Here is a 23,065-nt window from a genome sequence, read left to right as displayed (position 1 = left end):
TTCCTGGATTTAGCTACTACTTCTGGGACAGTGAGTTGACATTCAAAATGAAAGGCCAAGTGTTTTAGGTCACTTAGTCTATAAAATGATTACCAAAGCCCAAGGTGACATCTTCAAATTGCTTGTTTTGTCCAACCTGTAGCCCAAAACCCCAAATTATTCAATTTGCATAATATAAAGCAATATCAAAATGGATGTTTGCTGTCGATTGTCTAATCTGACTTGGTTCGTTTTAGTGCAATAATGTATGCTAGGATAAATATCAGTGCACTTTGGAACAAGACAACAAATAATAGCAACGTGTAAGTGCGATTTTTGTATAAGATTTCCGCCAAAGACTGAGTCAATACCTGAACTGATATTTAATCTATTTATCTGTAATAATTAAAGGCATCAATCCTGTTAAGATCAACATTATGCACCGTCATGATACTTGTGCAGAAAATGGTAGTAATGGTTCCATTTAACAGCTGATTCTACTGTATAGAAGTAAGGTTCAGCTGTTACCCTTTCTGCTGTAGTATCTCCTATTAATCCCTTAACCCGACTACCTCACACCCTCAATTTGGGCCAACTGCCAAACCTGCTCTGTGCCATCTTTCAAAATGGCAGAAAGGGCACCGAAACGGAGCGTGCACTGACGCTTTAAACAAGGACCATCAGAATGTGGTTTGTGTATTAACTCAGATAGCACCTGATTCTGTGTGTGTGTGTGTGTGTGTGTGTGTGTTTGTGTGAGAGAGAGAGAAAGAGAGAGAAAGTGAAAGAGATAAATTGAGAGGACTCAGTCTGCCCCCGCTGTTCTCACTCAGCAGACTTGTGATAAGGTTTATCTCCGGTGCCTAACGAGTTTGCCCAGTGCCCCTCTCCAGCTCCCACTGAGTGGACCAGGGTGCAGGGAGTTGCTCACAGCCAGTGGTGGGTTGAGCTCCCTTAGGTGACCTGTGCGTGTTGTTCATGCTACGCTGCTTTAGAACTTTATTTTCTGTAGGAAATGGCTTCAGCCCCTTCGGCCACATCTCTTTTAATCTGGGATTTCTTTTTTTGCCTCCTTTTCTTCATCCTTTCTACTCACTGTAACTCAGACTGCCAAGAGAAGCTGCAAGAGCTGGAGAAAGAGATGCTGCGGAGCTTTGGCACAGAGAGGCGTGTGTGTCCCAGAGGCAGTGGCTGAGGCAAAGATGGAGACACAGAGAGGGAGAGGGAGGCTGCTGCTGAGTTAAGCCCCTAATCACAGTCTGCTCTGCATGAAGGACTTAAAGTCACTCCATTTAATGCTACCTTCTCTTTAGTCAAAAAAGGGAAAGAAATACTACTGCTTACCTCTTCAGCTCTCTGATACCCAGGCCGCCATTCCTATCACATATCTATTCATTTGATGCACAGAAGTGCACAGCTCCTGCACAGTATATAGTCAAACAAATACAGAGAAAACTGCAACTCAAGCACATACATGGAGGCAGGAGAACAGTATACTTGCACACACAGCAATGCAAGCATAAATGTTTCCTTTCTCGAATCCCACATTAGCCTTTATAATATGAGAGACTATTACAGCTCTTTCCAGCGATGACTCATGTGAAAACACACATGCTCAATTTGATCATTCTTAGAAAATAGAGCCACATGAAACAATTTCATGGTAAACCACATTTGTGACTGACATGGCTGCAATGCCCTTCACTGGCATGCTCAGGTGCTTCATTTGTTTGTGTCAGAAGTGGAGAATATGAGCAGATCCTCAGAGACTGCAGGCTCCCACTGGTTCAAAATATATTAATTGACTTGGCTCTGCTTCCAGCCAGGTGTAACACACTTTTGCAGAATACTCTGGAACGGCGGCAAGATCTTTTGGGAAATCCCACCCCCCACTGTGTCAAAGCTACATTTTTCGCACTTCCAGCTGCTGTTTCCCCTCACCTTCCTCTCTCATCCACATGGCTAGAAGACTATGGGTTGGCGTATAGGTCTTAATCTAATGCTGGAACATTGATTTATGCTTGGGTGTCCCATAGCCATTAAGATAATTGCATGATCACTTTATAACATCCTACCCTGGTGGCCATGGTAATTTGGCTCACCCCACCGCCCACCTTGCTCTGTAAGACCTGTAACCACATTATAGTGATAGAAAATGTGGTTGGAAATATCATCTTTCAGCCCCGGCAAATTGATTTCTTACCATTTCCACTGACTTCTAAAACCCTTTTAGTCTATCTCTCACCTGTGCTGACCATCTGATCTATTGGAGGCTTCTAGGTCTTAACAGCTTGTATTGATCGAAATTCTTCAGCCAGCATCTTTAAGGGATGCTCTCGTGTCACCTTGCAATTCCAGTAATCTAGGTATTTTTTTCTGAGATCATCACTGAGACAATGTATTTTTAGCTGTTAGGGCAAGGCAAGTGAGCTTTGATTCCATTCAATGAGAAATGGCTGTGTCATATGGCAATATGATCTCTTTCGACAAAATCTTTATTAAAATAAAAGATTCCACCGCCACTACGGACAAACTGCTGCTTCAGAGGAGAAGTTAGTGTCAGTGAAAGTCAAATTGCTTTGACAGATTGATTCAAAGGGAGGCACTTTGCTTCCTGAGTATAAACACTACCATTCCATAAACACTTAACACATCAAAATCCTTGCAGCTAAAGTACAAATGGCGAGCTCAAAGAGATGCAGTGATTTGAAACTAATCCAGCTGAAAACGTCTTTTATTCCACTGTTTATTCTTAAATACTTAATCAGTTATTATTAGTCATAGAATTAGTATTATTGTTGTGCATCCAATTAAATTACACTGATAACAACGAGGGTATTAAGAAGCAGAATTCCTTCACAGAGTTATATGCTAAGTGTTTCATCACTGGGAGGTACACTTCCATGTCATGACTCAGCATTTAGTTTGATTTTATTATTTATTATTTTATTATTTGAATTTATTATTATTTGAAGTATTTAATTTGGTTTTGCATTAAGGTTATTCTGGAAAGTTTTCATCTGAGCTGTGACCAGATAGGGCTGGGCAGTATGACACGATATCTACCAGGGGATGTTATAAATGTACTACTAAATTAACTATCAAAGGTTTCACCATATTGTTTACATCAAGATAGCCACACCTTCAAATGTATTACAAATTAAACAGCAGGATTGCTTTTTGCTATAAAGAAATTACATTTATCGGGTATTTCATTCACTGTATTATTTACAAATACATATTCAAATGTAGTTGTTTTATATACGTCTCTGTTGAATTTACAAATAGAAATGCCCAGGTGTGCCAGCATGTACTCTATATATCCACCTGTGTTGCACTGATCATCAATAGGGAATGAGTAGGCTGAATCCTGTAATGCCTCTCTCTTTACTTGAGAAATTTCTACACTGACGCTATCACACATGACGTGCAAATATGGAAAGACTATGAAATCTTTCTTCTTTTTAAGAAAGTTAATCTGATTTCTATTATTTGAAATTTCAGAACATGTGGTAAAACAGTAATCTTTAAGAAATTATCTTTGTTTTGTAATGGTTGAAACGGATTTACCTTTCTCTCTGGTGACTTAGTAGCAAAGACAGACATGTGACAGGCAAGCAGCGGACACCAGAACGGGGCCATCGTCTTCCCTTCGTCCTCTCCACATAACCAGCCTGGTGAATTTTCCTCTCCTGAAAGAGAAAGAAAAAGAGAGACTTTTTCATTCTCACAAAGGCGATATTAACTTATTGTTGTTGTAGTTTACCATCTTGTTTTTGTTGTACTAATTGACAGCTTCACTCAGAAATCTCCTTCAAGCTATGTCAAAACCACGCAAAATAATCAGAAAGATATTTCTCTATGTCAGGTATATAATATAAATATGGTGTTATTAGCATGTGAATGTTACAGTCAGCCAGAGGCTTATTCCATGTTGTAGGAGTCGAGGCCAGGTACTGCCAACGCAGGGCCTCAACGGTGATTAAACCTGCACTTAATCAACAGTGAGAGTCAGTCCTAGCAGGAAAAATGCAACTGCTGGATTTGAGTTCGAATAATGGATTTGCCTGGCGTACACGCCATCTCAGCGCTCATTGCTCTGAGCCTTAAAACAGGTGGACCTCTGACAAGGTGGCAGGCAGATCTGCCAAAGTACCTCCATTACGTAATTTTGTAATCATAAATTTTCATTTACAGAAAGTAAATTGTGCATGAAATTTAACAGCTTGCTGAAATGTGCTGCCTTGTTTGTTTGCATACATTACACCTTGGAATAAGAATAATGAAAAACATGTAGGTGATTTTTTTCTTAACAATTTCCACTAAAATTATTGTAAAAAAAGTGACATCATTCTTGAGAGTTTGAAAACACGGCATCACAGTGGAGCAAAATCCTTGTCATAATTTAAAGCTTGTTTATAACAAACAAAACATGTTTATGCTGCGCAAGAAGCTACAAAAATGATCAAGGACAGGAAGGAAGAGCATTCCGTGTTGTGTCTTTCAATGACTTTCTTCTAGTGTTTGTTTGTTGTTGGGCCTGTCATATTTCGAGTTATATTCACTCAACTGCATTCTCAACAGTGGATGGATAAAACATCTGCAAATAAAAAAGAAACTATCTGCATGGCTACACAACTCCAGGGTCAAGATATATGAAATAAAAAGTAATTAGGCTCACAAAAGATGTAATGTACAGACGTCATGTTACTTTGTCAAAACCTTGCACTTTGCACTGACAAAAGAGAATAAATTAGGTATGTCAAGATCATCAAAAATGTCAATTGACATTTTCACAATGCATTTTTGAGGAGGTATTTAACATGATAAGGTTTTAGATCATTCAGTCATTTATAATTACACTCATCTCAAGTTGTGGAATATTGAGGGAAGGGGCTTTAATTGAGGGCACATTGCTGCAGGTGGGGCAACAGGTCCAGTGGTTTCCTTTACCCGAGAGTGATCATCAACTTTCTTCAGCTAAATTATCATAAATAATGTTCCGTTTGTATATGCATGACAGTAAGCTTACTTACTGAATTTGTCTGTCAGTAAAAATGAATCTAGTTACCAATTTAAAAGAGAGAGATAAACACAGAGAGACAGATAAACACAGAGAGACAGAAAGGGACTGGGATACATACAAAAGACAGAGACAGAACGTGGATGTGAGAGAACACAAATTAGCCTTAACCTTCAGTCATTGCCATGTAGTAATGATGATGAATAACGGTGAACAAATGACAAGCACAGGCCTAAATTGAAAACGGCACCAACTAGGGACATGCAGGCCACTCACCTCTACACACTGTCTCTCTCTCTCTCTCTCTCTCACACACACACACACACACACAAACAGTTCTTTATTTATAAATTCATTTCATCACTTGGACCCTTAAAACACATGAAAACAAAACACTCAAGAGTTGTTGCTACATTGCACCCCAATCTATAGCAGAAGGATTACTTTATTTGTGGGTACATAACTTTCAGTTATTGTGTTGTGTCCCTGCTACAGTGCCCTGTGAGTTCTGTCTAATACTACATTCACATCATGTTGGATTTACCATAAATAGAACTTACCGACGAGAAAAGATTACTAAAAAAACATTCACGTCAGCCTTGTAATGGTAATTACAAGTAGGGGCCTAGGACATGTGACTTACTCCCAATATACACCAATTAGTGTCAAATTGTGGAAGTATGTCAACACAGGAAACAAAATGCAGCAAAGCCACTAATGCAAGCAGTCAGATATAATAAAAATGAAAACACTAAGAAATACAATTAACTGGTTATTTTGCATGTGTGTGGTCAATAAATTAGACTTGGAATATGGATTCCACATACAGTAGACTGTAAAAATTCCATATGCTGATGCTATTTACTGTTGATGCTGTTTACATTCAACCCATGCAAATTCAAAAAATGCACTGTGGAATGTTCGGGGTGTATACGTGTCTGTACATATGTATTAAAATAACTGTATTGTTTTATTTTGTTTTATATGTTACCATATTTTAATATAGGCCTACACTTAATTATATGTTGTGTGTTTAGCATGAAGGAACTAGAAATTTTGTTTCGTTATACAGCCTTGTGCTGTATAATGACAAATAAAGAACCTTGTACTTATTTCCTGCCATCGTAGACAATGTTTCACTGATTAAAAACAAACATTTTACTTTATTTGGTACAAGGCTCTGTTCAACTTCACACTGGTATCAAGAGGCAACCATATGCCTCCATTGCAGCAATCTATAACAAAAGTCAAAACTGCATTAAATATATAACAAACTAATAACGTCATTTGGGAAATCAGAGGTATAACGCAAGGATGCAGTCTGAGCACCACTAGCACATCATTTAACATTTTTATCAAGTAGAGTTGTCACAAAAACAGGTGTCATGTCACCTGGGCTCACTGTAGACCAGGAAATAAAATGTCTCCAATATGGAGACAACCATATCATATTATGCTCAACACCACAGTTGTTTTGCTGTAGAGTAACCGTTATTAACCAGAACAAAATCCAGGAGTCAGAAATGTAATTGTCATTGAACTGTTTAAGGTCAAACATTTACAAACACCACCAGTGTGGCTTGACCATAAGCTCACCTGGGTGGTTTGACACTGTAATAAAGAGCCTAACTAAAAAGACACGCATGCTGAGGCACATTTTAAACACATTTTTTTGGTTCACCCAGTTCAAGAGGAGGAGAGAGGTAGGCTTTTACAGGGATAGCTACCACTTGAATGGGTAGTGAGTGCACTTATCGTTTCAAGATAAACCAATAACAAGATGGTCCATTACAGAGCTATGCCAATACTCTACTCTTATAACTTCTATTTCCGGTGCCTAATACAATTGGGATATTATATTAATCCTGGATCTGCCTTTGCTGCATGGATAAATTGCATTGAGGACTACTTACAGCTACATTAGTACTTCCGCAGTTGCCAGGGGGTATATGGAAAGATTGTTCAGTAGCTCAGCTAGTTTGAAAAAAAAAGTATTTGGGAGAAAATTAATGCACAAATACCAAATTGGTGTGAGGCAACGTGATCTGTAGTATATGTATTGTCAGACTAACCTAAACAAGCCAATTGCATATAAGACATTTCCCACCAACCTGTAACCTACAACACCTGAACACCACGTTCTGATATAGTTAGCAGGAGAAAAGAGGTTGAAAGAGAAGAGAGGTAATGTTGAAACTTCCTGCTTCTGCCAGTAGTACAGGTAGTAGTACTAATGCAAACTTGACTGAACCTACACATCAACAAGCTTTGGGGGGTACATCAGATGAAAAATAGGTTGGGAACCATTGGATTTCTGTATCAGTTTTCATAGAACTAGGATTACAAAATTTAACCATTTTTAATATTATCAGAGATTTACAGTAACGCGTTACTGTAATAATATTACTTTTCTAAAACGCTAATATTATTCCTAGTTACTAAGGCAAGTAAAGCTGCGTTAGTCGTTACTGAACGCACCATCCTTGACGTAAATCCACGACTGTGCGACAGCTCAGCGGGACCGGACTTTGATGTTCATGTCCGCTGATAGCCAAACACTAAAGGAGGAATGTAGAACGAGGGAGAGAGGAGTTCTTTCCACAGCTGTAAGTAGCTGCAATTTTTTGATAAAAAGGTAAAAGGTGTCACAACATACTATTATAAATGAAGCATTGTGGTGCTACAGAGATGCCCTGGCCTTCAAATAATTTTCACCAGACAAGAGAATACGCTTGTTTGGTACAGACACCAGGAAAAATCACATCATCATCATTTTTATCAGTGAAAATGAGACACTAAAATTACCAGTCCACTAAAATCGTGACTCATATCACAATCAAAAATTTGTACTTCGCTGAGCACAGACCTGATGGAGAGCTGTGTTCATTTCCATATCAATGTACGCCGCAAATTAAGCACTTTTAATGATAAATACAGCTAAACAAGGTATTCTAGAGGAAAAGGTGGTATTATAGTCAAAGCCAATTCTGGTAAGAATCTTTTATTAGTGAAAGCAAAAAGTGCTTTATTGTCATTTTACAACTTTTTTACAAATCACTTTCATGTTTTGAAAAATAAATTATAGTCAGGTCGAACGAGTTGTAGTTTATTTATCTGCAGTTTTAATTAAAGGCAATTTAAATGAGTGATTAGTCTCCACAAGCTAAAGGTTAAGGTCAGTTATATCTACTGTACAATAACTACATATAACAACATCATTTGTGAAGGTGTAGGGTTGGAATACTAAGTAGGGAGATTGAGTTTCTCAGTTTCTTTATTCCAATCATGCTTTTGTTTCAAGTCTTTCGCTGATGAAGATTAATTTGCAGAGCATGGCGCTCTATCAACCCCAGTGACACAAAGGGCATAGATATAAACTAATTAAATACACCAGTGCAATTGATATTTCCCAAGGATCAATGCGAATGTGGGATCTGTTAATTAAATCCGTGATAATGTTTACTTATCATAAACATTTCCCATGTTTGAGCACAGTGAGATAGGGAGATAATATTTGCTGTCTGACAGATTAATTTTAGGACTAAGTAAAAATCCTTCCAGCACATATGGAGTGAACACCTTTGTTGTGAGGGAGACGGTTCTGCTGTTGAATGTTTATATTAAAAGTGTTAAAGGGAATCTTTCAAGCTTCTTCATACAAAAAGATAACAGTTAAACATAAGGTATAACTAGTGTTATTTGAACAGATGCAAAGAAATCAGTCACTGTAGCAACCAAGCTATCTGAATACTTGGGCCCTCACAGTCTCCCCTAAAAAGCCCATGCTGCAGGATGGATTTTGCATTTCCCCCTTTGCTTGACTCCTGTGTGGTATACATGTCCATGACACAGGTTATCACACAGTGGATTAAGAAGGCGTGTCAGAGTGTGTGCCAGAACCTCCAAGCCGCACTCCACTCATCTATTGATCCGCGTGCAAGGGAAAAAGGCCGGTACACTTAGCAGTGTAACCACAGGCAACAGCCCCCTGCGGCCCCCTGTTCCCTGCAGTGGGACTGATTGCTCGTCTCAATCATCCTTTCACCCCCCCCTCCCCCTGTACACACACACTCACAAACACACAAAAACATACTCCCACACATACACATTCAATATCTCCCTCTCTTTACCCACATTCATTCCTTTGCTGTCTCCAAAGTCTCAGCGGCAATCTCTCATGATTTGACAGCCTCTTGTTCTTCTTGTGAGGGCCATCAAAATTTGCAGCCTTAACCCTGTCTGAAAGGGCTGGGACTGCATGGTAGGAAGCAATTAATTCTGCAGTGAGAAAGTCCATTAATTAGGCAATGCTTCTGGCTATTTCACGAAGACCCTTCAGAAACAGTAGGGCCACTCTGAGAGAAATAAAAGATGCAGTGGCACACCAGGTTATTAATGGACCCAGGGCTTCTGGCGATGCACCGGCGTGGTGGGGTGATTCTCACTTTCTATTTCAAGGCCTCATAACTACACCACATGCATTCACAAAGTGACAAATGCTGTTTACTAGGAATGTGTCTTATCAAGCTTGGCTGCCATATTATATCATGTAAAACTTTTTTAAAAAACCACCACCAATCACGGGCAGCAAAACTTTATGGAAATGCTCAAGGTCCAAATTGGTTCGGAGAAAACCTCATAGCATTAACAAGGCATTGCTAATGGGCAATACGCTGATAGGACCTTAATACAGTGTGCAGAAATGCCACCAATACTCACGCATGTGGCACAGTGAAGGCTACATAGTACAGCAGTGGGATAATGTTGTGTTTTCTCAAAATGGAGGTAACGGGATAAACACTGATGTGAAGATGGGTTTGGGAAAATGGGTTTTGTGATGTCTAATCACTCACTAAATCATGCATGAAAACATTAGCTATTTGTGTTGTCCACCATTCAGGGACATTTCGGAGCACGGCACCCATTTCAAACTAAACAAGACCATGGTTCGGTGCATTTGAAATGCTGATTCAACTGTAGGTCTCCCCTGAGCACAGGGCAGTCCTGCCTCCGCCTGCCATGACGAGGAAGTCTCGGTGACAGTACACCATCCGTGAAATTAAATCAACAACTCGCTTATTGTAATTACATTTAGTTAAATGGGCAAAGTGTGGGTGTAATACAATTAACACGTAATTGTCATCCTGACCAGGTTGGTGCAGATCTATTTCCCCAAGGGATTCAATGAAATCCATCACCCCGCCCTCATCTCTACCATTTGTTTTTAAATGAATGATTTGATGAGTATGAGTGTGTCACAGCGCTGCTGTGTGTGGTCATGAGCAAGTAAGTATCATATGTGGTGTAGATGCTGCAGCAAATACCTTGGAATTACATAGTTCTTTCTGACTGAATATTACAGAACTATATACTGACAAACAGAACAAACTTATTACATTTAAGTTCAACTATACAATCATTCATTTAAATTGTGTCTGTAATCTATAACTGTAACCTTTCTGCAGCAGATTTTATACACATAAAACAATTTTTAATATCACAAATCTAATATGCAGTTTTCTTAAAGTATTCTAACCCTGACTCTAATCTTAATTAAAGCTCTTTTACAACATGAATTATATAAATATAAATATGCACTAAATATCATAAAAACCTTATACGACTTCACACAACATGAGTACAGGGTTTTAAGACTAAAATGCTGCTGAATAACTATGAATTAAATTTGTATATTACACTTTGGTGCATAGTGTATTATGGCAAAAATAAATACTTACTGAATATCAATTTATTATAATCTGTTATTCATTTGAGTTAATAGTTTACATTTGCATTTACATTCACAGTCATATAGGGTCAATCAATCATGGTTTGGCTCGCTATCTCATGCTGTGTTCCAAGCATGCTGTGTTCGGACATTTCCGACCTCCAACTAGAAAAAGTACGGTGGAACGCCACTTGAAGTCGGAGTTCCTACTTAAACTCAGAGAACAAAATGATGAATGATGTCACACAACATGGCAGTGCCCATGGACGCATGCATTGTAAATGGTAAACCACAACTTAAAAGGCAACATAAAGCATATTTGCATGTATTTATTAAAAGTATACATACTATCATATATTGTAAAACCTGTTCTACATAGAAATTGATGTAGAAATGTCATAAGGTTGATTGTTTGTCATTATAGGCCTACAACACAAGGTTGTATAACTAAACGGAAGTTTGTAGTCACTTCATGCTATACACACAGAACTTAACAGATAATAATTAAATGTGTATAAAATATGGTAACATTTAAAATAAATTATATTTATTAAAAAAATAGGCTATATACAGTTATGTATATAGAAAAATGTTGCCTATGTTATTATAGGTACCAAGGGCACTGCTGAGGGTTCAATTGTGTGCACACTTCACAAACAAACATCAGTTCTCTCTCTCCCTGCTTCTCATCAGACTACCTGTGGCTTCCTACTCACCTGCAGTGAGTTCCATTAATCAACCTCTCCTGTCTTAAACCACGGCTCTACAACCAGTCTCTGCCAGACTGTCCGTTCATCCATGTTACGGCCAGCTTAAGTATTTATTCAAGTTTGCTCTTTTTGAACCTCTTGTCTAGATTCCTTTCTGACATTGAGTGTTTTCTTGCTTGTGTCTCAGGTCACCGCTTCTGCCCTGGAAGCCCAGCCTGCCAGCCTGTTTGTTGGATCAGCCACTCACCTGTCTACCTGCTCTCAGCCTCTGCCCTTCGGATCACTTCAAAGCACCATTCACTTTTTGTTCAATAAAACCCCTGTCTGATTCTAACCTTGCCTCTGTGTCTGCTCCTGAATTCTAGCATACCTTGTCTTAACACAATCACCCCCTAGTCCAAGGAGCACAAGGAGCTATAAAAAATGAACAGAAAGATGAACTTTATACAGGCAGGTCATCAGCCAAGCTGCTATTTTTGTGTATATGACCTGCTCTTATTAGCTCATAATGATTAGCTTTCCATTAACCTCAGTTTGTGAGGCTACATGAGATTGCAGATGTAGAGGATTGACGGTGTGTGGGCTGTCGACTATTCATATATATATATATATATATATATAAGCCTTTCCAGAGGACGGTAAAAGTGAAAAGACCTTGGATGAAAATTAACATTTTCAGCCAACAACTTTTTTTCCACAATCTTTGCTTGTAAATATATGATCTTACTCTAAAACACAATAAAGTTTAACTTAATGTGAATGTTTCCAGATAATTCAGCTGTAAAGGAAACATTCTAAAATCAAACTCAAGTTTAAATACATGCTGTCAATCATTTTAACGAAAGATGAGTGGATCAGTATCTGAGAAAAACATGTCTTCTGGTTGAAAGATGGTCTTTATTCTCTCTGCAGCCACACTGCCCAAATCTGTGTCTTGAGCTTGATATATATAAATCGTCTCATTGTTTGATGTCTTGACTGCAGATTCTCTGTAATGTATCCCCTCCCCCTTTACTCCACTTGCCCTAAAACTCCTTTTCTGTATTTCTCTCTAGTTCTTATTTTATTTAATGTCTTCCTCTGCTCACTTTTCTTTGCACCTCGAAGCTTGTTCTCCTTACACTTGGTTGCTTGTCATATTGGTGATGGAGGAATCAAACCTTATTTTACTGTTGTTCTCATGGTAACTTGCCCTGGATAGTAGTGTTGGCTAAAGGCCTAAAACCTTACAACCTTAGATGTGTCAGTTTCCTCTGATCAGTCAACTGAACTGAAACTTTTCGAAGTCGAAGAAAGGCAAAGATTTCACGCTTATCCTAATATACAGGAGTATCATGTCTGTGACAAGAGCTTGAGGCTACAAAGTAGTAGGATGGCATGAAAAAGAAAGATTGTTGCTGACAGTCATACAATTAAGAGTCAATCAATATGAGAGTGAAAACAATGTTCAATGCTTACATATTGAGAGCATTTAATCCCTTATCTTCATGGTCTTCAGGGTGTGCTAAAAGAGAGGGTTTTTTTTCCTAGTGAAGGCCAAAAAAATTGTTCATTTTATCTTCCCCAAGTCATTCTTGATTTTGATGGTCTCTATAAACATTATAAAATAATAAACATGGGGCTCCTCACCCATATGACAGCTATGCATAACTTGCATGATTTGGCTTTGAATATCACCACACAGTAGCGACTGGGGATACACCACTGTACCACTGTCCTCATCATCGCCTGTTGTGTTGCTGATAAAGGTGTGAGCAACAAGAAAAGGCTGGGTATGCTGCGCATCAGTGCAGCCACAGCATCCTCTGCGTTCAGCCTGATGTTTTTGATGCCACTCTGACACAAACCATATACAGCAAGCTCTACTGGAGAGTCTACAGATGTACTGTATGCTTCATGCACCTCTATACCCTCACTGTAAGAGTTTGGCCAGCAGTACAGGAGAAATATCCAGGGTTGTGTATTATTTTTGTATTGTAATGTGCAAGGAAGAATCTCAAGATGCAGGGGAAGCAAAGTCTCAGGAAAACCTCTGTAAAGCACAAAACAGGTCAGGCTTCCTCTTGACTTTTGCCCAACCAAAGTGTCATTAACCGTTTCAGGGCTATGCTTGGGTATCAAAAACATTGACAATATCTGGCCACTGATCTTTCTTAAAAGGTTTGTTTTTTTTTTTATGGTAACAGGTAAAGAAGTAGAAAGGAAGCAGTGAGAGAGACGGGTATGATATTCAACAAAGGTCACTGGCTGGAACTGAACATGGCATGTGCTATAACCAGTCGGCTATCAAGGCGGTCCACTGGCCAGTCATCTAAGCAAGACATTCCATTGAGTGTCCTTTGACCTACCTCCAAAAACTTTCTCTGAAACCTTGAATGTTTCTGCGCTGACGCTAACAGCAATGGCCTCTGGCATGTGAGAAGCCATAACAATACGATTGGAGCTACCCACAAGTGCAGTGCTGAGAGACATACTGCATGCATAACAACCTCAGAATAAAGTGTGTGTGACAAGGAAGAGCGCTCAAGGCGACGCAGGGAGTAGTAAAGGAAGGGGGAAAGGACTGGGGTGGTGAGTGGGTTGAATATGTGTGTGCCATCATGGCCAAATAAGCAGATTAATGTCCTCTGTAGTTCCGTCTCCACTTCACTGGATGACAACATGCATTGATGAACCCCAGAGAGGAAGACCTCCTATACTACTGCGTGGTAAGACTGCATAGCCAGCTTAGGCCTGGGCAGAGTAAGGCAAGGGTTGGAGAAAAGAGGTTAGGAAGATAAAGAAGAACTGTGCTGCTCCCTGCTGGGCACGGTCTGGCCATTATTTTCCTTCCCAAATGTTGACCACTGCTCTTTCTCCACAGTCAATGACATATCCCGAATTTCAAGGCCTAGTATGCAAAGTCCTTTGCACAATAGCTAGAGGGTATTTTAGAAGAGATGTTATTTACCTCTTTCCACAGCACATAAACTTCAGATGACCCAGTTGAGAGTCTTGGTTTTTCTCTGATTATATATGTCGTAACACCAGTTATACACTTAGCCAATAGAGAGTGAATCAAACACTGATGATGTGTCTGAGCCTATGACTTAAAACATTGTTATTACATTTCATTGCATTACATCATCCTGTTTAAATAGAAATGACATAGTAATCCTTTCTTTGTGTGTGTGTGTGTGTGTGTGTGTGAGAGAGAAAGATAGAAAGTGCTTGCATGCGTGTGTGTGTGTGTGTGTGTGTGCGCGCACTTACGTAGTGCAATCTTGGCCAAGTGCAGACGGTTTACCCAAGAGATCTTACTAAGGGGGCTGGGAGTGTTGAGGACCACCATGAAACTGACAGGGCGCCCTGACCTGGAAGAAAACACACATGTAAACACAAACACACATGCACAGTTGCATGCACACTGCAGATGTACTCATTTGAAGTGAAACATTTGTGTCACAAAGTCTTCACTGAACAACACAGAATAAACATTATTGTGGGTTTAGTCACAGTTTTTTCATTTCATCAAATCAGTCGATGTTGTAGAGGCCCAGGTATTGTGATCCTGGTATTTACTAGGATTTGACATCAAAACAGAGCATCTGAAGTCCTGTATTGTGTAATGACTGCAAAGCAGAACCTGAAACCCAGCATTTTTAGCATGTGTGGTTGTGTGATTGTGTCTGTTTTTGCGCAGGTGTCCTTTTGCAACACTGTCTACTAGAACGTCCTTTTATATATTAATGCTGATTTTCAATGTCTATTTACAGGTCTTGGGGAGTGCTACTGCATACAGCGTGTGAAAAAAACATTGACTGGAGAGGTGAAGACTACAAGTTTGAAATGAAAAAAAGAGTCTTGCAGTCCTAAAGTAGGCAGTGGCAAATGGACATGGACACTAGGCATGCAGGGTCACACAACTTTCCCATGACCTTTTCCTATATCCTGAAATCTGCTTGAATTTCCTAGAGGGCTTGACATCACAAAAGAGCAGTAAAGTTTTATAAATATGCTATATACAAAAGAAGCAGAACAATATAGTCAGAGAAAAAGGGCTCCAACAAGGAAAATACCTTTTTCATTTCATGGGTTTCATACATCAAGAACATCAGAACAGCTGCTTGTCTGCTAGTAGTTTTACAGCGGTTCAGCCTTGTAAGCTGAGGCTTTATGATTTCAGGCTGCATTCAGTAAACATTCAGGGCAGCTTGCGATGACCACACAGCCTAGTCACAGTAAATTGCTTCTAGGTGAGGTTTGATGCTCAACATGCCACAAATGTGTGGGCCCTGGTGTGATCACGCACAGCCAGTACATATTTAAAAAATGTCTCTTCCTCATCTTAACTGGACATTCTGTTTTGTGTTGTTTTGTGTAGTTTAAAATTTCTATCTCAGTAAGTCTTTTTTCTGGTTTAATAAAGGAGAAAAGGGCATGAATACCAGACATACAAATGGACAGAGGAGAAGTGTATTATGTTGAAAGAGTGGCATGAAACGCTTCCATGAACCTTTTCATCTAGAAACTGGGTCGCCGTTGGAATCCATTGTAAAAGCGATGAATTCAAGCCAACTACACCTGCCATCCTCTGCAAAGGCACCTTTCAAGCCTGCGTTTGATATTCAAAGCACAGCTTTTAGTGTAACATTCCTTTAACCTCCAAATACACAATATCCAGCTAAACCAAAAAACAGTGGTTACTGTTCATGAGTTTTGCTTCCTGCTTTCTTACAGTGCAGACGCTTTGCTGCTTGCTCTTGCCTCTGCTTGCATTCTTTTGCTTAAACTGTCTTTTTTTCTGCTAGAAATCAGCAGATTTCTCTTGGATACTTTTAAATCACTGGGACTGTCAGATAAAGTAGGCTCTTGCCATACTTTAAAAACTTTTATGATCTTAGTGCTACGCAAGTACGGCCTATCAATAGCACTAGCCTGTACTGCAGTGACTGGAGTTATAGCTAACGCTAATTAGCAACAAGATGCCCCCCTTCTCCACGGACGACTTCTACAAACTTCTACAGAAAATTGCAGTGCTGGAAACCAAGATCCACAGGTTAGAAGTGAATGGACTATGTGGGAATGACACCACTTTACCGTGGACCCAAAACAGTGGACAAGAGCATGCTAACACAAGGGTAATTAGCACCAAAAAGACTACCAAGAAGCAGGAGGCCTGTGTACTGGGTAATAAATCTGAAAGTGGGAGTCCTCCCTGGAACGCTCTTGGTGCAAAGCCTAAGAGTAAATCATTTCCTGGGGAAATGGGAGGACGAGTATCAGGTAGAACCCAGCGCCCTGAGATTTGTGATATGACTGGCTGGCCTGCATTATCATCCAGGCAGAGCGCCTCTTCAACCCCTGTTCTTGGTAGGACACAGCCGTGGACAGCTGCGAAAGGGAGAGTTAGCAACAAACCTCCCCAACAACCGAGTGTGCAACAGCAGAACAGATTTTCACCACTATGGCAGGACCCTGGATCTCCGTCTGATGACCTGGATAACCTCCCGTCCTCACACAGAAGGGTAAGGACTGAGAGTAAATCCGAAAGTAAAAGGCTGCAGGGAAAGCTAACGACTGGGCCTCAAACTCTGATTGTGGGTGACTCTGCTGTTAACGATATAAGAAGCATGTGCTGTAAGAACACCAAAATACTCTGCTTTCAGAAGGATATGGTGTCTGACTTGGCAAAAAGAATCCTGCATATCGTGGCTGAACATCCTACTGCACATCGGGACCAATGATGTTGTGAAGCAAGTGTTGAAAGAGGACTTTAATAATCTGTTGAACACAGTCAGCTCTTTGAATGCTGAGGTGTTTATCGGTGGCCCTATACCGCCAATCCGAAGAGGAGCTGAGAGATTCAGCAGATTGATGGCATTGAACACGTGGCTCTCAATGGCATGTACTGTCCATTCAGTGCATTTCATCGAAAACTTTTACTTTCTGTGGGACCACAGACATCTTTTTAAGGCAGATGGACTTTGCCTTAACAAGTCAGGAGTAAAATTGTTCAGGTCCAACCTGTTTTACTTTCTGCATCACTCGTCTGTTCCCCCTGTCAAGGACAAGAGCCAAGAGGAATCAAAACAAGAAGAAGACATAACACAACACGCCAGAAACCTTGAAGGAGAGCCACCTCAGCCCCCGCCGGAAGAGAGCTCTGATCACGGGAGATAACTAAGCCAAGAGGAAGAGCCTCCACCTCCCTCACTGACAACTAGCAGTAAGGATTCACCATCTCTACACCCCCAATCCCCATCTAGGTCACCCTTATCTCCAGACACCCTTTCTCCCCTCTCCCCCCTGTTGGACTTCACTGATCAAATGGAAGACCTGGTTAGAGCTGGGACAAGATTTACTCCCCGCACCTTCCCTCGCTCCACTCCCATTTTCTCTACCATAAACCCCCCTCACCGTCCACCTCCACCACTGGTTCTAAGTCCTCCAGGTTTGACACGTGTCACAAATACAGCGCACAACCCGCCCTCCCGCTCCGCAATGGAGAAAAAGCCCAGTAAGCTCTGTCTGATATGTGCTGGGTCCAGGCTACAAGGAAAATAGCACTCATGACTCTTCCCAGGACAAGCCGGGGCACAGTGTGCTGGTAGTCTTCTCCATCCCTGTCTTGATAGGTAACAGAAAAGGCATGGTGAATGTGTTAAGAAACAGGAAGCACTCAACATATCCTGCAAATTTTGTATTAATTCCTTGTCAGCCGCAGCATGTCGAAAAAAGTGGGCCAGATAATGTTTTTAACACACTAAAATTAGCTTTGTTAAACGTTAGGTCTTTGGCAGGAAAAACATTTTTAATCAATGATTTTATAATAACTCACAATCTTAATTTCATGTTTTTAACTGAAACTTGGTTGGACCAAGATAACAGTGCAGCTGTCCTTATCGAGTCTACCCCTCCCAGCTTCAGTTTCATGAGTGAAGCTATAGTGCATAAGAGAGGAGGTGGAGTTGCCATTTTGTTTAATGACTCCCTCCAATGCAAAAAGATGTCTTATGGGAATTTTGCTTCTATTGAACATGTGGCTCTTCAGCTGAATTCCTCTTCTTGAGCTATCTTTCTAAATATCTACAGGCCCCCTAAATACTGTGCAAACATTTTTGATGACTTTGGTGAACTGCTGTCTATAATCTGTATTGACTTTGACTGTGTAGTTAATGTTGGTGATTTTAACATCCATGTTGACAACCCCCAGGAGAGAGGAACTAAAGAACTGTGTTGTGTTCTTGATAATTATGGACTGACCCAATATGTTTAACGGATCCCACACACAATAAGGGGCACACTTTGGACTTAGTCATCTCCAAGGGTCTGGACATTTCCAAGGTTGTGGTGACTGGTGCTCTCTCTAATCATTCCTGTGTTTTCTTTGAGAGTGCTATCTGCGTTCACACAAATGTACAAACAGCGGTAATCACAAAACGGCATATCACTGAAAACACTAGTGAAAAATTTATTGAGGCTTTCTCCTCGACACCTGCCCTCTCACAGGTCTCAGTGAATGAGCTTGTAGATAATTTCAGTTCTAAAATTACAAATGTTATTGATGCCATTGCACCAGCCAAGGTGAAGGTGGTCTCGCTGGTATAGAACTCAAAAAAGAGAGTGTCGAAAACCTGAACGCAGGTGGCGGAAAACAAATCTCCAGGTTCATTATGACATCTATAAAGAGAGACTTTGCATTTATAATTTAGAGCTGAGAAATGCAAGGCGTTCCTTCTTCTCTGACATCATCACCAAAAACACTAATAATGCACGTGCCCTGTTTGCTACTGTCGACAGGCTAACCAACCCTCCTGTGTCTGTAGCCTCTGACCTTCTATCCACCAGGGCCTGCAATGAATTTGCCTCCTTCTTCACAGAAAAAATTCAAACAATTGGACAAGCAATCAGTGCCTCCATGCCAGTAACAGGATATGTCTTGTCCCTATGTCCACTCAAAAACAATTTATATAGCATGAACCTAGCACCTGGAGGACATAATACAACATCTGAAATCCTCCTCATGCTGCCTTGATATTTTGCAAACAGGTTTTTTCAAAAATGTTTCTAAATGCATGGCCTCAGATCTACTACAAATTGTCAACATGTCTCTCCTCTCAGGTTTTTTCCCCACAGGCCCTGAAAACTGCAATTATTAAGCCACTCTTAATAAAGAGTCATCTAGACAGGTCACTAATGAGCAATTATAGGCCCATATCAAATCTCCCATTTTTAAGTAAAATCATTGAAAAGGCTGTTTTTCAACAGCTTAGTGCTTTCTTGGCACTAAATAACTGTTTTGCAGAGTAAGGCATGTCTTGACAAGCAGGGTAGTGTGATCCAAAACAAAGCAGCTTTGGTTTAGCCATACATGTTCGAGCCCGAGTCTCATCCCGAAACACAGGACGAATAACCCCATCTAGCTTTGCAACCTAGACAGGAGCAAGAGTTTCAGAGTGGTAAGCTATTAATTTGTAACAAATTTATATTTCATACGTAATGTTTTAACTGTGCTCTGTCTCTACATCACAGTAAAAACTTTATGTCCATTGACTGCCTGGAGGGTATCTAACATTCAGTAGGGAGGGTGGGGGTGACTCCTTTTGAGTTGCCAACAGACTGGCTGCCAAAAACCATCGGGTGTTGTGTCCCGTTTATCCCCTCAGGTCTGTCTCTTCATTAGCTGAAAGAGCCTTAAATTGTATCTAGTAGGCTACTGGGCTACAAAGCGAAAGACAACGTGAGGTAAACAAATAAATGTCAGTCAAACAGTGTTTTTATGGTCTATCTTTCATGGCTGCCCGAACTTAAGCACTCAGGTATCTGAGACAGATTTTGTCACAAAGGTTGTCATCCAGTTGTGTGATCACAAAAACTGTCACTATATCCTGGTTGACATTTTTACCAGATGTGTCTTTTTTCATCTGATCATTCAAGCTGCTGTGGATTATTTGAGGCAGGGAGAGATGGGTAATTCAAGCTATCTAAAGAAAGACATTTTATAAATAATGTCTCTAGGTGAAGCCTGCATGATTTCTTCAACACTGTGACATCTGTGCACCAACCTTCGTTTATATAGAAACAGAGTCCGCCTCCCCGTGTTTTTCCCGTGAGCTCCCTTTCACGATCTGCGCGGATGAGATTAAATCCCGGTAGGTGAAGTGCGCTGTCCAGGATGCGCTCAGTGAGCCAGGATTCGGTGAAACAGAGTGCAGCAGATCTGCAGAAGTCCAAGTTAGTTCTGCTGAGGAGCAGCAGTTCGTCCATTTGGCCAGAGAGCGGACATTCGCCAGGTGGATTGAAGGGAGCGCAGTGCGAAATCCCCGCTGTCTCAGTTTAACCAGCGCGTCTGCACGTTTTCCCCTGCGCCGTTTCCGAAGGATCCCAAACAGAGCTGCTGCTCCTCCAACTAGTAACTCCGGGGAAAGTTCCAGGGTCAATAAAGAGCGGTGGAATAGTATGAGCAGTTGAAAGTCCAATGTTTAAGAGCTCTTCTCTGGTAAAAGTTACCAGAGAGGGACGGCAGAAAACAGCGTTAATTAACAAAAAACACAAAAAGCACTACGGAGCGTAATCCCGCTGCGGCCGTCTGCGGCGCCACCTTGCTTTTGTTAAGTTATATGCGTTATATATGTTTTTAAAAGTAAATTGTTTGTTAACCTTTTAATTTTTTCTAATTTTAACTGATTACATTTTAGTTTAGTTTCTTTACATCCAGGATGTATTTAATAAACGATTTAACATGTTAACAGAGTAACATAATTTAGGCCTATAATTATTTGGTTTTGTTGTAACACTGATAAATAACTTTGGCAAGTTGCAAAAAAGTTTAAGGTTGAGGTCTGTACTACAACTTGATTGAACTAGTTCTGATCAGCTGTTCTGGAATGGAACCATCTCAGGCTCAGTCAACTCAGAGCTCAAGGTTCAGCTCAGAGTTTTTTTAAAGCCTGCTTTCTGAAACAGATTGTGGTGAAGAATCTGTTTCAGAAAGCATGGTTGGTTCATGTTAGAGTGATGTAAGGGAATTTCACCAGCTGTGAGCATGGGCTCAACTGAGAGCCATGGTGTCAAATCAACAAATGACTGCTAATAAATACAGGATGGACTTTATACATACAGTAACTCCTGCAGAGGTTGTGTTAAGTTCAAGGTAGAGAAACATACACACTCGTCACCTAAACATTTAACTTCCTTATGCAATTATTCTGTCAAATTTTTGTCAGCTTGTTAGACCACTAGCAATGCCTGTGTGTAAATATTTGACTCTCTCTCCTGTCAACTAAAATAAAATAACTTCTTATTGCTGAGCAGTCTATAGCGAGACTGGCAGCTCTAAGTTAGATATGACTTAGTTGGTGTCAATCAGTTGAGAGGAACACTCTTTGTCTGGATTGATCAGCCTTTATTGGAACTACAAGTTACCTGTCTGGCCAAGGATGAGACATCTTTTTAAAGCACTAAGCAGCTTTCCAAAATAATGGCCCTATCTCAGTCACCTGTACAACTATGCTGAGGCGATGAAAGAAAGAAAAGCAGAGTGCAAGAGAGTGCATGAAAAGAAGGGGGGGGTTGGGGTCTCAGGCACACATAAGGAAGACAATTTCACATTCAGACATCATTAGAAGGTAATAGAGTGGAGAACAGTGTGCAGCCTGAAATTCTGCTTCTGTCATACCTGCAGCTGCCCGCTGCAAATTCATTTTCATTTCATAGAGGAAGCAAGAAAACTGAGACACACACACATACAGAAAGAGAGGGAGAGAAAGAGGGACTGCAGACAGGAACAGAATAAAGTAAGTAAGATCTCAAACTTCCGTGACATGTTGAAAAAGTGGAGCTTTCACAAAGAGGTGTAATTCATACCATTCGCTGCTTAAATATAGCAGAGGCAATTTGCCGAAGACAGAAGGGGAGACAGGGTGTGACGAGAGTACAACTACTCACTTGGTTGGATTCCTTAGGCAACACTTCATGCCCACACGGCCTCAAACATGCTAAACTGAGCGCAGTCTCCAATTCCTTCCTCCTGCCTGCTGATTGACAGCCGCAGTGCAGGTGTGGTGCATTGCCAGAATGGAGAACTAGACTCTGGTATTATGGCAGAGGGAAGATGAGGAGAGCTGAGAGGTAAGGAGAGTCAAAAGGGGAAGGGAGGGGAGGGGAGAGGAGAGAGGGCAGAGTAGGGCGAGGGACCGAAGCGAGGAGCCGGCCTGGCTGATTTATGGGAGCAGGTCAGTGCCAAAGCACACGTGTGACACTAATGCACAAGGACAGGACAGATGTAGGAGTGAGTGCTGAGTGGCAGCCTGTCATACACCCATCCTTCAGTTCACCTCCACCCTCCAGAGAAACAAACAGTTGAAGAGAAAGTCTGCTTGGCAAACGGTTAGATGAGTTAAAGGAGATGGTTCAGTGTCCCTACAAGAGTTTGTTGATCACACTTGACAATCAGTCACAGAAATATGTTACAAGAGATAGACTTAACCCTTTCATGCATGAATGATGTCAGCCTCTATCAGGATTTTTTCATTGCTCTTGAAAAATAAAATTACTAACAGATTCCAGTTCCTCCTCCTGCTTGATCTCATCACACTCCCTTCACCTGGATGTCCCCGCCTAGCTTCTCACATGAAGCTCATC

The 23,065-nt window shown here is 40.7% G+C and overlaps 1 protein-coding gene across 3 annotated transcripts in view; it reads right to left on the bottom strand.

Annotated features, from left to right (window-relative positions):
- arhgef10la (Rho guanine nucleotide exchange factor (GEF) 10-like a) overlaps window positions 1–23,065 on the bottom strand; it is a 115,770-nt gene that overhangs the window by 42,568 nt on the left and 50,137 nt on the right. For all 3 annotated transcript variants that reach the window (XM_038695432.1, XM_038695433.1, XM_038695434.1), the window contains 2 exons: window positions 14,693–14,793; window positions 3,550–3,671 (listed from right to left, as the gene is read on the bottom strand). In XM_038695432.1, the coding sequence (XP_038551360.1) occupies window positions 3,550–3,671; window positions 14,693–14,793 (223 nt within the window). The remainder of the gene's footprint in view (window positions 1–3,549; window positions 3,672–14,692; window positions 14,794–23,065) is intronic.

Source organism: Micropterus salmoides, unplaced genomic scaffold, assembly GCF_014851395.1.
Source record: "Micropterus salmoides isolate LMB-PRFRI ecotype aquatic unplaced genomic scaffold, ASM1485139v1 Ms_hic_scaffold_4, whole genome shotgun sequence".
NCBI lineage: Eukaryota > Metazoa > Chordata > Actinopteri > Centrarchiformes > Centrarchidae > Micropterus > Micropterus salmoides.
This window is presented reverse-complemented; position numbering and strand designations above follow the sequence as displayed.